This window comes from Micromys minutus (genome assembly GCF_963924665.1).
Source record: "Micromys minutus genome assembly, chromosome: 10".
Taxonomy (NCBI): Eukaryota; Metazoa; Chordata; class Mammalia; order Rodentia; family Muridae; genus Micromys; species Micromys minutus.
The window spans coordinates 61,686,031-61,700,321 of record NC_137979.1 but is presented as its reverse complement, the minus strand read 5'-3'; the positions used below and the strand labels follow the sequence as shown (position 1 = coordinate 61,700,321).

Genomic DNA, 14,291 nt, shown 5'->3' with positions numbered 1-14,291 from the left:
GGGAATGGAAGAAGAAGGGGACATGACAGCATACTCCTTTAATCCCAATATTTGGGAGGCAGCTGCAGGCAACGCTCTGAGTTTGAGGCTGGCTAGGGGCTACATAGTGAATTCCAGGACAGCCAAGGCTACATAGTGAAATCTGTCCCCTTTCTACCAAAAAACCCAAACCAAACAAACAAGAATCCCCCCCCCACACACACACAAAACAATGAAGGTAAAGTTGTTACCAAAAAAAAAAAAAAAAAAAAAAAAAAAGCTCAGGGCTAGTGATAGGACAGCCAGAGCACACAGAGAAACTTAGTGGTTAAAAGCATTGGCTGTGCTTCCAGAGGACACAGGTTTTATTTCCAACATCCAAATGGCAGCTTACAACTGTCTTTAACTCCAGTTTTAGGGGATTCAATGCCTTCCTCTGGAGGCTGGAAAAATGGCTCAGCAGTTAAAAGTACTGGCTGCTCTTCTCCAGGACCTGGGTTTGATTCTCAGCACCCGCGTGGTGGCTCACAACTTCAGTTCAGGTGTAACTTCAGTTCTGTGGGTACCAGGCACACGTGTTGCACAGATAATACATGCAGGCCAAACACACACAAAAACATATGCACATAAAGCAATTTTAAAACAAGAAAAGAAATCCAAACTATATATATATATATATATATATATATATATATATATATATATATATATATATATATATATATATATATATAACTGGCCTTGGTTGAACACTCCTGTCCTCACAGCACTTGGGAGGCTAGAACAAAAGATTGTGAGTCAACACAAAAGCAGTGTGTGGTGTGATGTGCCTGAGAGGGTGTGGCCAGCTACATTTTGTGTTATCTCTGTTTTGACAAAAGTTACATCTTTTTCTAATAAACATTTCTTGCTTTTTTAGGTAAGGAAACATTTATTCTAAAAAGAAAACCTCACACAGCAGTATCTTAGATTCTAATAAAAGGCCACGAGATGCAGCCCATCCGTGTGTCTGACCCGTGGGCTGTGTGAATCCTGTCCCCATCCCAGAGCTGCCGCATCGGTGTCCTAGCAGCACAGCTCTGAGGTGACACTGTGATTATAACCCTGTGATTCTCAGCCTTCTGGAGCTTCGGAAGTGGAGGAGGAGAGGGGAGATGTGTGTGTTTGGGGGGGGACTGGTAGCTCACAAGCACATGCCACATACTTCAACCCCAACAAACCCGTGTAAAAAAACCCACAACCCAATTAGTATATTTTACGCCTAGACTGGGCAGAGTCACACTACACTACTCTGTTCCCCAGCTGTGAGATTCCTTGCTCCAGCCACATGGTTCTGTTCCATTCTTCCTTCCACCGCCTCTTCCTCTGTCCTTCACTCTCTTGTACCTCCAGCCCCACCTTTCCCTCCCACTGCCCAATCACAGGCTCTAGCCTGTATGGACCAGTTAGAATGGGGAGAAGGTTCACAGGAAATCACCTGAGTTTGGGATCCACTCCTGTCAGGGCGGGGCCCCTCGTGAGGAAGCAGCATTAACATCAGAACACAAACAACACCGGGGCATCCACAACACTCTTACTGCGCATCAGGGGTTTGCCGTCTTTTATTTCTAGAGTTGTTCAAAGTGATAATTCTTTGCCTGCCTCCCTCCCTCCTTCCCTCCCTCCCTCCCTTCTTCCCTCCCTCCCTCCCTCCCTCCCTCCTTTTTTGGACAGTAGGGATTAAACTGAAATTCTCTACATTTCAATTGGAAATGAACTTGGTCAGCCATTTATGTTTTATTATTTTTTTACTTTATTATTTCTGAATGTGTAATGTGTACCGCAGATGTCAGAAGAGCATTCAAGAGTCCCTGGGACTGAAGTTACAGTTGATTCTGAGACACCATGTAGGTGTTGGGAATCAACCACAGGTCCTCTTCACGGGAACAAGTGTTCTTAACGGCTGAGCCAACTCTCTATTGCCCCTTCTTTTCATGATGCTGATCTATTCTCACGGTGGCCACAAAACATGAATGGTTTCTACAAAGTAGAGACAGGCCAGAGCATTCTGACCAATAAAGTGAGTCAGAGGGAATAAAACAAACCCACCCACGTGTACACTTGTTTCTGTGAGGGGTTTGCAGGGAGCCGAGCCCCCACTGTTGACGCTGCATGTGTGAGCAGACTTGCCTCCAAAGCACAGAAGGTCATGAGCTGCTGTTTTTCTCTGGGGCTGCAGAAAAAGCCCAACCTCTCTCTGGCAGTACCTGCTGCTCTTCCACAAGACCCAGGTTCGATTCCCAGCACCCCTGTTAGGTGGTTCACACTACCTGCAACTCCAGCTCTCAGTTATGAAACCTGGCTTCCAAGAACACCTCCACGTACACACAAATAAAACTTAAGGAAAAACTGTTTATTGAGGTGAATTATTTATTTTTATGAATGAACTATAGGCTTTCTTTATGAAAAACTGGGACTTTATGGGACAACCAGTACTTTACAAATGGTGTCGAATACTGATTTTCTTTTGTTTTGTTCTTTTGAGCCCAGCTTGGCCTCAAACTTCCTTATATCCGAGGTTGACCGTAAACTCTTACCCTCCTGACTCCATCTTTGAAATTCTGAGATTAGAAGCATGAGCCACTATACCCAGCCAGTTTTGTTCTACCTAACTTATACTGTGACCATATTTTCTATGACAAAAAAAATATATCTTTTCCATTCAGCTTTAATTAAGGTTAACAAGTTGTTTGAAATCAGCATGATAAAAGCAAGGTTCAGAGTGTGTGATTGTTTACATTTAGTGAAACCACAGATATTGCTCACCTGTTCAGATGAGTGCCAAAACCACAGTTCCGTCATTGGGCACCAGGTGGCGCTTTCCTGATGTAAAAGGAAGTAAGGCCAGGCTAGCCGCCAAGGTCGTGGTCTGCAGACACAGGCGGTGGTGCCACTGGTGGAACTGGAATTATGCTCTGTACTGGGCTCACAACGTTTGGGGCCTCAGCCATTTCTCAGATTCCGTTTGCTTGGCTCATCACTCTATTTTCTGCCAAGTTCAGTGCTCAGATTTGGTACTGAGCAATGTCTTTGCTGAAAGGAAAGTGAGATGTCGGGTCATGAGAAAAATCTAATCTCCTCACACGGGGCACCAATGATATGTGTGTAAAAAAGAAAAGATGATGTCCTGGGTTCCGGCACCAATGTTAGGAAAAAGATGAAGAGCGTGTGTGTGTGTGTGTGTGTGTGTGTGTGTGTGTGTTGGGGGGGTATGATCCAGGGAGGTTCGGGAGGCATGAAGGCAAAGGGGATGCCTCTGGGGGACCCATGTTGGGATTCCCTTCTCCCTTTCCCTGAGGGACCTGCCACACAAGGGTATAGTATGGGATAAAGTTTATTCAGGGCATGGGGAGAGTTAAGAGGGTAGTAAAGGCAGAGAGAGAGAGAGAGAGAGAGAGAGAGAGAGAGGAATAGAGAAATAGAGGTGGGCCATGAGCACGTGGAGAGAGAAGGAGGAAGAGAGGAGGGGTGGGGAGAGCAAGAGTGGGAGAGCAAAGAGCAGGAACACAAGAGAGCAAGAGAGGAGGGGGCAAGCAGCCCCTTTTAAAGTGCCAGGTAACTGGGGTGGAGCAGACCTGGCTATTGCCGAGTAACTGTGGGGTGGGGTTTACAGAGTCCCAGCATTTGTTCTTTCCACCAGTAACACATCTCTGTGTGTTTTGGCCAAGTTGCGATGTCCTCCAGCATCGCCAAGCCCAGCGATGAGTTGTTGTCTTCTGCAGCTTCCGTTGGATCTCACAGTCATTTGCCGTGCTGTGCTCTGAGAGCTGTTGTCAGCGGAGACCTCCGGTGTCCCCGTGCTCTGTGTGCCTGCTGCTGTCCAAGCGGGAGGGTGAGAGCGGCAGTGTTCTGACCAGCTTGGCGCTTGGTGCTCTTTCTCCCGCTTGTTGGTTCCAACCATGCTGCTAATGTGCTGCCCCTCAGCCCTGGGACCTTCTGAGTGTCGGCTGCCTTCTTCTTGACGGTGTCAGGAACTGAATCCAAGCCTGGTACATGCTAGATGGGTGCTCTCGAGAGCTGTTCACCTCGCCGTCTCGATCTTTATCTGCCAGAGGAGGTGGTTAATATTAACAGTCTGCTTTGTTCAGTCAGCCATCGGGTTTTGAGCTTCTCTTGTATGCTGGTCTCTCCTCCAGGAGCTCACAGGCTGCTGGGAGAGGAGACTTTTCTCATCTGAGAATAGGAAGAGTGTGTTGACCTGGGGCTGGGTGGTGGCTAAGGCGGGGCTACGTACAGGTCCTAAGTAATGCCACTGAATTGTGTGATGTATTTTACCATCATTTGAAAATTAAAGTAAAACGGGGATGGGGGGACGGCTCGGGTGGTAAGGTGCTGAGGGTCTGAGTCTAGTCCCAAGCATCCACATAAAAAGCTGGGCGGGGCAGCACAGACTTGTAATCCCAGGGCTGAGGTGAGAGCAGGTGGATGCCCGGGGCTCAGCAGCCCGCCTCACTAGTCAAGATGAAACCCCGTCTCAAGCAAATGTGGATGGCTCCTGGATTAAGAACGGAACGTGTCCCTTGGCCTCTACTGCATGCATACACATATATGCGAACCCACATACATACATACATACACACACACACACACATGAACATATTCATACACGCATCCAAATGATGTGTGGCACACCGTAGGTACTCAGTTAAGTGCTTATGTTTATTCCCTTTATGTTATGTGTTTGTCCACATTTGATCCCATTACACGGGTTTGCTTTTATCGAGATTTTCTGTTTAAAAGTTAGGTTGAGGCCACCTGGCCTCATTTCCTCATCCTGTATTTAGGGACCCTTCCTTAAGCCCATTAAGATTTTACTACCTAAAACCAGATGGTGGTGGCACATGCCTTTAATCCCAGCACAGAGGCAGACAGATCGCTTAGTTTGAGGCCAGCCTGGTCTATAGTGAAACTTCACAGACAGCCAAAGCTACCCAGAGAAACTATCTCATGGAGGCAGGGCGATCTGTGTGAGTTCAAGGCCAGCCTGGGCTACATAGCAAGACCCCACCCCCCCATCTCAAAAACTGAAATAAGTCAATAAGGGTCCTTAAGGCTCTTTCCCAAGGAGAGGAGCAGTACCGACACAAACCAGGTGGTTGCTTTGCTAATCCCAAAGTCATTTACTTTGGCTTTAGAACAGATTTAGGGTATGTGTCAGATTCTTCTGCCTAATTACTTTTTGCTTAAGCTTATTTTAAAATGGTTTTAAATTCCTTTAGTATGGCAGCCTAGGAAGTAGGGGGTGAAGAAATGGCGTCAGACGGGAGCTGGACTGGAATTCCTGTTTCCCTGCAGTAAAGCCTCCTGTGGTACTGCTCCCAGGGCATTAAAGTCTTAAAACCAGACTTACTCTTTGATCCAGTAATTCCACTCCTAAGAATGTTTCTCAAAGAAACAGTCAAACAAGCACAGAGGACAGCCAACCACTTAAATAAAGCACACGGTTACCTCTACGCAGCATCAGAATTGTGGGCTTCGGAGATGTTTGCCATGTCTTTAAAATGAGAGAGAGACCGTGTAAGCATTTGCACAGTGAAAGAACCCAGTGAGGAAGGGGCAGAGTACCTTATGCAAAAAAAGTCTACTTGTGTTAATACTGTCCGATAAAACTATGACGAGCTTCTACCTTTTGTTTTTAAAGTTTTCTGCTTAAGCATGTAATGCTTTGTCATTAAAAAACACAAAAAGCATATGTGTGTGTATGTATATGTATATACATACACACACATACACACATCTGTTGGTGTGTCAACAAAACAACTTTTGTTGTTGTGAAGGCTCATGCTTATCATCCCAGCACTTGAGAGGATGAGGCAGGAGGATCAGGACTTTAAGGCTTGTCCTGAGCTGCATAAGACACTCCCAAAAAACAACAGAAAGTCCAGGCTAGAGGGATTACTCAGCAGGGAAAGGCGCCTGCTTCCAAACCTGAGGTTCAGATTCCTGGGGCCTACGTGGTGGGAGGAAAAAACTGATCCTTGCAAGTTGTCTTCTGACCTGCAGTAATAAAAAATAGAAAACAAAAATTAAACACCTGCTGGGTGTGGTGGTACACACCTTTAGTCCCAGCACTGGGGAGACAGAGGCAGGCAGATCTCTGAGTTTGAGACCAGCTTGGTCTACAGAGTGAGTCCCAGGACAGCCAGGGCTACACGGAGAAAGTAAAAGGTTGCAGGCCAGGCATTGTGGGACGTGCCTGTACTCTAAGGTAGACAGGAGACTGAGGCAAGAGAATGGGGTGTTCAAGGCCAGTCCAGGCTACAAAAGCCAGAGAATAAGACAGTTTCAAACAAAACAAAACACCCACAAAGTAAAATGTGTTTATGCAATGCCTACAAAGTGTTTTTTCAGGGTAGGAGGTAAATATTGACCCACAGGTTTATAAGGGTCTACAGTGTGTTTGGATCACATTCATCCCATTCTCCTTCCCACTGAACCCCTTTTTCCTTTTGCCTCCAGCCCTCTTCCTCCTATCTTTGGGTCACTGAGTTAAAGTTGTATCAACATGGTGGGTGGTGTTTATTGCAGCATGAGCAGCTAACTAGCAGCTGCTTGGCTGAAGAAAAGCATCCCCCTTTCTTTTTCTGATGGGGTCTTTCTTTATAGTCCTTTGTAGTCCTGGCTATCTTGGGTTCAGGACCTCAAAATCACTGAGCTCCTCTTGCCTCTGCCTCTCATGTGTTGGGACCGAACGTGTGAGCCACCATGCCTAACCCCTTTTTCTTTTTGAGCTGAAGTTCTTGTAGACCAACCTGGCCTGGAACTTAGCATTTACCTTAAGATAATTTTCAACTTCTTAGTCTTCTGTCTTCCCTGTAGAGGTATTGCAGGCAAGGTTTACTTATTTTGTGAATATGTATGTTCTATCTGCATGTACACCTGCATGCTAGAAGAGGCATCAGTACAGATGGTTGTGAGCTGCCTTGTGGTTGCTGGGAATTGAACTCAGGACCTCTGGAAGAGCAGACAGCACTCCTGACCACTGAGCCACCTCTTCAGCCCTCCAACGGAATATTTAAAGTTATACTAGGCTACTCTTTGATTTTGTAATTCCATGGGTCCACTTAATCATTTAAGAATGTATCTCTTCTTCTTCTCCTCCTCCTCCTCCTTTTCCTTCTCCTTCTTCCTTCTTCCTGTCTCTCTCTCTCTCTTTCTCTCTCATTCTACTATTCTCTCTCTCTCTCTCTCTCTCTGTCTCTCTGTGTGTCTCTCTGTCTGTCTCTCTGTCTCTCTCTCTCTCTGTCTCTCTCTCTCTCTCTCTGAGACAGGATCTCACTATGTTGCCCTGGCTGGTCTGGAACTAGCTCTGTAGACCAGGCTAACCTCAACTCAGGATCTGCCTGCCTCTGTTCCCTGGGTGCCGGAACTAAGGGCATGCCCCTCCATTGCCGCACGTCAGTGTGTTTTCCTAAGGGTCATATTCCAGGATGTGAATCTTTGACAATCACATTGACAGTAATGATAGTCAACTTTGTATTAAATTGTTTTCCCAATAAAATAGCCACATTCAGTCAAGCGTCTGTGAAAACACAATGAGAACCTAGCAGGATGTCCTGTTTCTGCAGCAGCACTGTGGAGGTGTAGTTCTTGGGCTAGAAGACCCACAGTGTGCTGCAAAGCTCCCGGGACCAGTCAGCCTCCCATGAACCATAGGCTCAGCCTAGTGCGTCCCATCAGGGACATATATGATGGTGGTCCGATAAGATAACTCTGCCTGGTCCATTCACAGCCCTCTTAGTGTGTATGGACACTCTGTGGTGTTCCAGCAGTGACAGAGTGCCTGCCCACTCTCTAAGAACACATCTACACCTCTGCATGTTGGTAAATCCCCGAATTCTTATTGCCCAAAGAACATGAACACTGAGAACGTGCTGGGTATCCCCGGGGAAAGTTATCTCTTTCCCATTGTCACTGTCTCAGAACTCTGAATCCAAAGATGCTGATGGGAAAAGAAAGCGTGTAAATGATGAAGCCAGTGCTGTGTGTGTGTGTGTGTGTGTGTGTGTGTGTGTGTAAATGATGAAGCCAGTGCTGTGTGTATGTGTGTGTGTGAGGGGGGCCGACCAATGGAGCCAGCGCTGTGTGTGTGTGTGTGTGTGTGTAAATGATGAAGCCAGTGCTGTGTGTGTGTGTGTGTAAATGATGAAGCCAGTGCTGTGTGTGTGTGTGTGTGTAAATGATGGAGCCAGTGCTCTGTGTGTGTGTGAACAGTGAAGCTAGTGCTGCATATGTGTAAATGAGGCTGACCCCCCCCCTGTGCTTCTAGGCTCAGGGTTAACAAACTGCTCTATGTGATCAGCTAAGGGGGGTTGTTCTTTGTTGTTTGCAAACTTCTGCCCTGCACACTTGATGGGGTTCTCTATTATTCTCAGTTCCTAAATTCTTAGGATAGGGGGTGTGTCTTCCCTGAAGGAAAGGGCTTGCAGGTCCTCACTGTCATCTGAGGTAAACTGCAAAACCTTTTTGCAGTTAACTTGACCACAGTGAGTCCTTTGATATTTAGAGTTTTTGTTTTGTTTTGTTTTTGTTTGTTGGTTGGTTGGTTGGTTGGTTGGCTTCATATGAAGGGGGAAATTCGGGTGAATCATGCTTTTTTGAATTCACCATATTGAATCCTGGTTTTCCCACACGGCAAGCTAACATACTGTGTTAGAGGCCGGCTCCTCAGTCGGGAGTGTGCCTCCTCCTCCTCGGCTCCTCAGTCAGGAGTGTGCCTCCTCCTCGGTTCACTATTGCTCATTCGCCCAAGAGCCGCCTGCCAGCTGGGGACAGTCATGTCTTCATAAACACACTGCTGCTCTCACTTGTCTCTCACAGTTTCCCTACGCTGCCCCACCTCCCCAAGAACCCGTGAAGACTCTGAGAAGCCTGATCAACATCCGGAAGGACACGCTGAGACTCGTCAAGTAAGTTCCCAAGGGCACAGGTCAGGTCCCAGGTGCCCTTCTGCTTGTGGGGCCATAGATACTCCATGGGAGTCGAAGAGCAACCCCTGCCAGGCCACAGCCTCCTGCCCGCTCTGAAAGCTGCCAGCTGCTGATGCATGGGTCCCAAGATGAGGCCTCATCATGCTGGGGTGATGGGGAACATGAACACGGATACTGCTCTATACAGGAAGAACTTTCACCTGCCCCGGTATTTTAAATATTATCCCTATTCTGTGGGTCTAAGGAAAGAACTATTACTAGAGGAAAAGGAAAAGTTTGCAGACACCCCAACAAGCCTATGTGCAAATGAGATGTTTGAATTAGAAATATAAAATCCTGTAAATTGGTTATGGTGCTGTATTCTCAACAGAGGTGAAGGCAAGGGAACAGGGTTTGAGGCCAGCCTGGAGAGAGACAGAAAGAGAGGACACTTAAGTGGACCAGCTGTGCAGCTGGATGTTTCTAGAAGTGCAGACAGCTATCAGAGTCTGGACTGGAGTTCAGGATGGTGTATGGAAAGACAAAGATTCACAAGGCCATAGTAAGGGCAGGAAGGCAGGCAGGACTTGCTCTGTGCGGAGCTGTGCATCCCGCTTGTGAAGTCACTGCAGGGAAGGCTCTAGGTGCTACTGTTAGTAGGACTGTGTTTCCCTATAATAGGAAGTCTGTAGATGGTGCCTACGACTGACAAATCAATACCGAGTAACCGTGCTTGCTGTTAGGATAGAGCTCAGATGCCCGTGTGTATGTCCAGAAGTTGCAGTGTAGAGTAGGAAGGGAAGGAGAAAGCCTGGCTGGTTTCTAACCAGTTGAAACTCAGCCAAGCGATGAATAACCTCAGTTAAAGTGAAAAATAACCAAGTGCTGGCATAAGCACTCAGCCTGTGAGATTCAGTAAATTATCGAAATGCCCCAGAGTTTGACCCTGTGGTAGCTACAGTGAAGACACAAACATGTCAGTGAGCACAGAGAAGTGCATACTGTTGGTGGGTAAAGGAAACTAAGTTGGTTGGTTTGTTTGTTGTTTATTTTGGTGTTTTGCCTGCATGTATGTCTGTGGGAAGGTGCCAGATCCCATGGAACTGGAGCTACAGACAGTTGTCAACTACCATGTGGGTGCTGGGAATTGAACCCACGCCCTCTGCAAAAGCAGCCAGTGCTCTTGACTGCTCAGCCAACTTTCTAGCCCAAAAGAGTAAACCTCCTGCAGTAGCAGGAGATCTCTGAGTTCAAGACAAGCCTGGTCTATAGAGTGAGTTCCAGGATAGCAGGGGCTACTCAGAAAACAAAACAACAAAATCCCGATCCACTGCCCCCAAAGGCTGCCTTTTGTGGTTTCCCAGATGTGCCGAGGAAGTGAAGAGCCATGGAGAAGAAGCGGGCAAAGCCAAGGTCTGCTACAACGTCGAGTTCACCTTCGACACAGATGCCCGGGCAGCCATCACCATCTACTATCAGGCCACTGAGGAATTCCAGAATGGCATCGCCAGGTAAGACAGCAGGGCAGGCAAGCCAGCCGTTCCCCAGGGAGAAACACAGCCTTGAACTCAGATTTTCTTTTTCAATCTTCACTCTTTATTTTAGCTCGCTTCCTGTGGATGTAGAGATTCAATATGGAAGCCCAGTAATAGTAGCAGACTAGAGAAAAAACAAAGGTTAGGAAGGTTTTTCTTCACGGAGTGAGCACCGCTAGATGCCGAGTACAGGCCTGAGGCAGTGGAGATGCTCAGGCTGTCTGGGCTGAGTTCTAACTCTGGCTCTGCTTCCCACTCTGTCCACAGCTACATTCCAAAAGACAGCAGCCTGCAGTCAGAGACTGTGCACTACAAGCGAGGGGTGTGCCAGCAGTTCTGCCTGCCCTCCCACACCGTGGACCCCTCGGAGTGGGCCGAAGAGGAGGTAGGCTGCCTTGCTCAGGATCCCCCACCCTGAGGGCCTGTGCCAGCAGCAGACACTCTGTCAGATGCTGGGATGCCATGCTCAACTGTTAGCTCTGGTGGCTCCTTCATTCCCATCAACAGACTACTCAGTTCAAATTAAGAATATACATCCTTGGGCTGGAGAGATGGCTCAGAGGATAAGAGCACCGACTGTTCTTCCAGAGGTCTTGAGTTCAAATCCCAGCAACCACATGGTGGCTCACAACCATCTGTAATGGGATCTGATGCCCTCTTCTGGTGTGTCTGAAGACAGCTACAGTATACAAATAAAAATAAATAAAAATTCTTTAAAAAAAAAAAATATATATATATATCCTTGTCCATTTTTCTGTTCCAAAACTTGCCTGTCAGCTGAGCATTCTGTGAGAAAACCACACTGAAAGGAAAGGAAGCTGCAGGGTAGGGACCCTTGATACAGCGAGTTTTGGTTGGTTTGGTTGTTTTAAAAGGAAATAAACAACCTTCAGTTGAACAGACCTAGGTAGTTGCAAGTTTGATTGACGGGTACATCGTCTGTATTTGCTCTTCTTCCCTGCAGCTCGGCTTTGATCTGGACCGAGAGGTCTACCCTCTGGTGGTGCACGCTGTGGTGGATGAAGGCGATGGTATGGAAACTTCTGGTTTCTCTGATGTGCCCACTCCCAGCCCTGGCCCAGAACCTCACACCTCTGTGAGTCTCACTCAGGCGGGTCCTTTCCTTCCCCATCCTGCTCTGAAGGGCAGAGTTTATAGTGGTGTTCTAAACCATTATAGCAGCCTAGCACCAAACTGGGTTCTAGAGAGAGCAGGCATGTGGGAGAGGTTACAGCTGTGTTGTGTGGCCTTCTCCAACCATGTGTCTGTTTCTTTCAGAGTATTTTGGCCACTGCCACGTGCTTCTGGGCACTTTTGAAAAGGTAGGTGATATGATTTGTTTTGTATTTCTTTCTCGTGTGGGCCCTCTGTCACACTAGGGATGCACTCGGGAAGTTCTGGCTCTGCCACCCCAGTGCCGTGACCTTCAGCCCCTTAGGCCTCAGTGTCCTCGTTAGCAGATGAGTGGGTTTAGCGGATCACTCTTCCACGCTTGCTGTATTCCAAGTCTGTAGCTCCTCTGTGTGGAGCCCAAGCACGTGGAGGAGGAGAAGTAACAGCAGAACACAGAGTGTCTCTGCCGCATCCCGGCCCTAACGTTAGGCTTTTATTCCAGCACTCAGACGGGACCTTCTGTGTCAAGCCTCTCAAGCAGAAGCAAGTGGTAAGTCTGCGAGGGCCAGTGACTCTCAGCGCTTCCCTCTCTTTTTAGCTTTTTAAAACTATGTGCTCTTGCCTCCTTCCCCTGTTCTTCTTCTTCTTTTTTCTTTCTTTTCATCAAAGAAGAGTTTTGGAAGGGGATCACTTTTGTCTGTTAGAAACTACTTGGGTGGCCCGAAAGGAACACTGACTTTTTAGCGCCTCCATTGTTTTGGAATAGTTGGTGCCTCCCAGGCCACAGTTATCTTGGAAAGTGGAAGAATAAGGCTTGTCTCCTGACATTAGGGTGAAGGAGAGCTCCTTTTAGTTAAAATGCCATGATGAGAAACATTTCAAACAGGAGGATAAAGTACTGGGCCTGTTTCAGGGCCAATCTGAGCGTTAGCATAATTTATCCTGGAATTCCTTTGCTCACATTCAGCTAATTGGCCATCTGCCCCCCACAAGAATGAGCATCAGGATTTGCACACGTCAGTTGGGAGGCCTAGCCTTCACCATGTGCCAACATTTTACACTTTGCAATAGTAGATGTCCTGGAGGGTTAAGGGACAAGTAAAGCCAGTGGCATTGGCAAGGAGGTTAGAAGATTCGAGGTATGGTGGCTTATGCCTGTAACTTCAGCACTAGGGAGGCAGAGGCAAGATTACCTGGAGTTCTAGACCAGCCTTAGCTACAGTAAGTTCGAGGCCAATCAGAGCTACAAAGTAAGACCCCATCTCAAATAAACAAACAAGGATGGTTTGAAAAAGTGGTGACCGAGCCAGGTGTGCTGGCACACACCTTTAATCCCTGCACCGGAGAGGCAGAGACACAGGATGTCTGTGAGGTTGAGACCAGGCTGGTCTATACGGTGAGTTCCAGGACATCTAGGACTAACCAGAGAAACCCTGTCTCAAAACAGCAGAGACAGTTGGATCCCAGAAACTTGCGTCAGAAATGAAACAATACAGAAAAAAAGAAGGGGAAGATCTCAGAGACCAAGCGGACTGTGGGCGCCACCGCCTGCAGTGTAGCTGCTCAGGACGCAGAGGCCAGCTCGGGGCAGAACTGCGAGACCTCATCTTCAGAAAAATCAAAGAAGTGGGGTCATGTCTGTGATAGACCGTTCGCCGGGCGTGTGGGAGCTCAGGGTTCCCTCACCCATTCCACAAGCGAGTTAAATGCCAAGAACAGAGCTCTGCCCATGTGATGCCGCACTGGAAGAGAGGATGGAGGCCTTGACTTTCACTGCCAGCCCGTGCTCCCCAGACTGTCGCAGAGACACTTCTTTAGGGCTGGGGCTAGACATTTTAGTGGTAGAACATGTACCCAGCATGCAAGATGCTCTGGGAAGAGGCAGGAAACTCTCCTGGCTCGGGAGATTAGGACACACTGGGGCAACAGAACAAGACATCATCTCAAGAAAACAAACAGAGAACGAACAGAACCAGGGGGGTAATTTTTGCTGTACATTAGGTGGGGCTGGAGAGATGGCTCAGCGGTTAAAAGCACCGCCTGTTCTTCCAGAGGTCCTGAGTTCAAATCCCAGCAACCACATGGTGGCTCACAACCATCTGTAATGGGATCTGAAACCTTCTTCTGGTGTGTCTGAGGACAGTGATAATGCACTCATATACATTAAATAAATATATTTTTTAAATGGGGAAGGTATGTGGCGGCGACAAGTCTAATGACCTCCCAAGTTTGATTCCTGAACCTATGCTAGAAAGAAGAGAATCAGTTCCTGAAAGCTGCCCATTGAAGCTCCACATGCATTCTCCATGACATGACTGTACCCATGTTCACACACACAATCCTCATGGCAATAATAATAATAATAATAATAATAATAATAATAAAGAAGTGGGAAGGCAGGGGCTGGAGAAATGGCTCACTTGCCCTTGCGAAGGACCATCGGCTCCCAGTAACTCATGAGTGCCGTGATCTGGCCCCTTAGGCCTCTGTGAGCACCTGCACCCAAATGGTGCACGTATGTAAACTCAGGTTACACACAAACACATGGTGTAAAAATAAATAAGTTTTATTATAAAATAGAAAAATGGGGAGCTTCGTGGGTGTACACCACCGGTGTACCTCCCCAGGTCCTGCATGTCCCCGTCTTTGTCTTGTCTTCTTGGGTGGAGTCTAGCTGTGCGGCTCCAGCTGGCCTGATATTGCCGAACAGTCCAGG

At 47.5% G+C, this 14,291-nt stretch overlaps 1 protein-coding gene across 2 annotated transcripts in view; it reads left to right on the top strand.

Moving 5' to 3' along the window:
• RNF157 (ring finger protein 157) overlaps positions 1-14,291 on the top strand; it is a 65,541-nt gene that overhangs the window by 32,697 nt on the left and 18,553 nt on the right. For both annotated transcript variants that reach the window (XM_080923056.1, XM_080923055.1), the window contains exons 3-8: positions 8,839-8,927; positions 10,292-10,438; positions 10,730-10,847; positions 11,427-11,493; positions 11,741-11,784; positions 12,078-12,125. In XM_080923056.1, the coding sequence (XP_080779182.1) occupies positions 8,839-8,927; positions 10,292-10,438; positions 10,730-10,847; positions 11,427-11,493; positions 11,741-11,784; positions 12,078-12,125 (513 nt within the window). The remainder of the gene's footprint in view (positions 1-8,838; positions 8,928-10,291; positions 10,439-10,729; positions 10,848-11,426; positions 11,494-11,740; positions 11,785-12,077; positions 12,126-14,291) is intronic.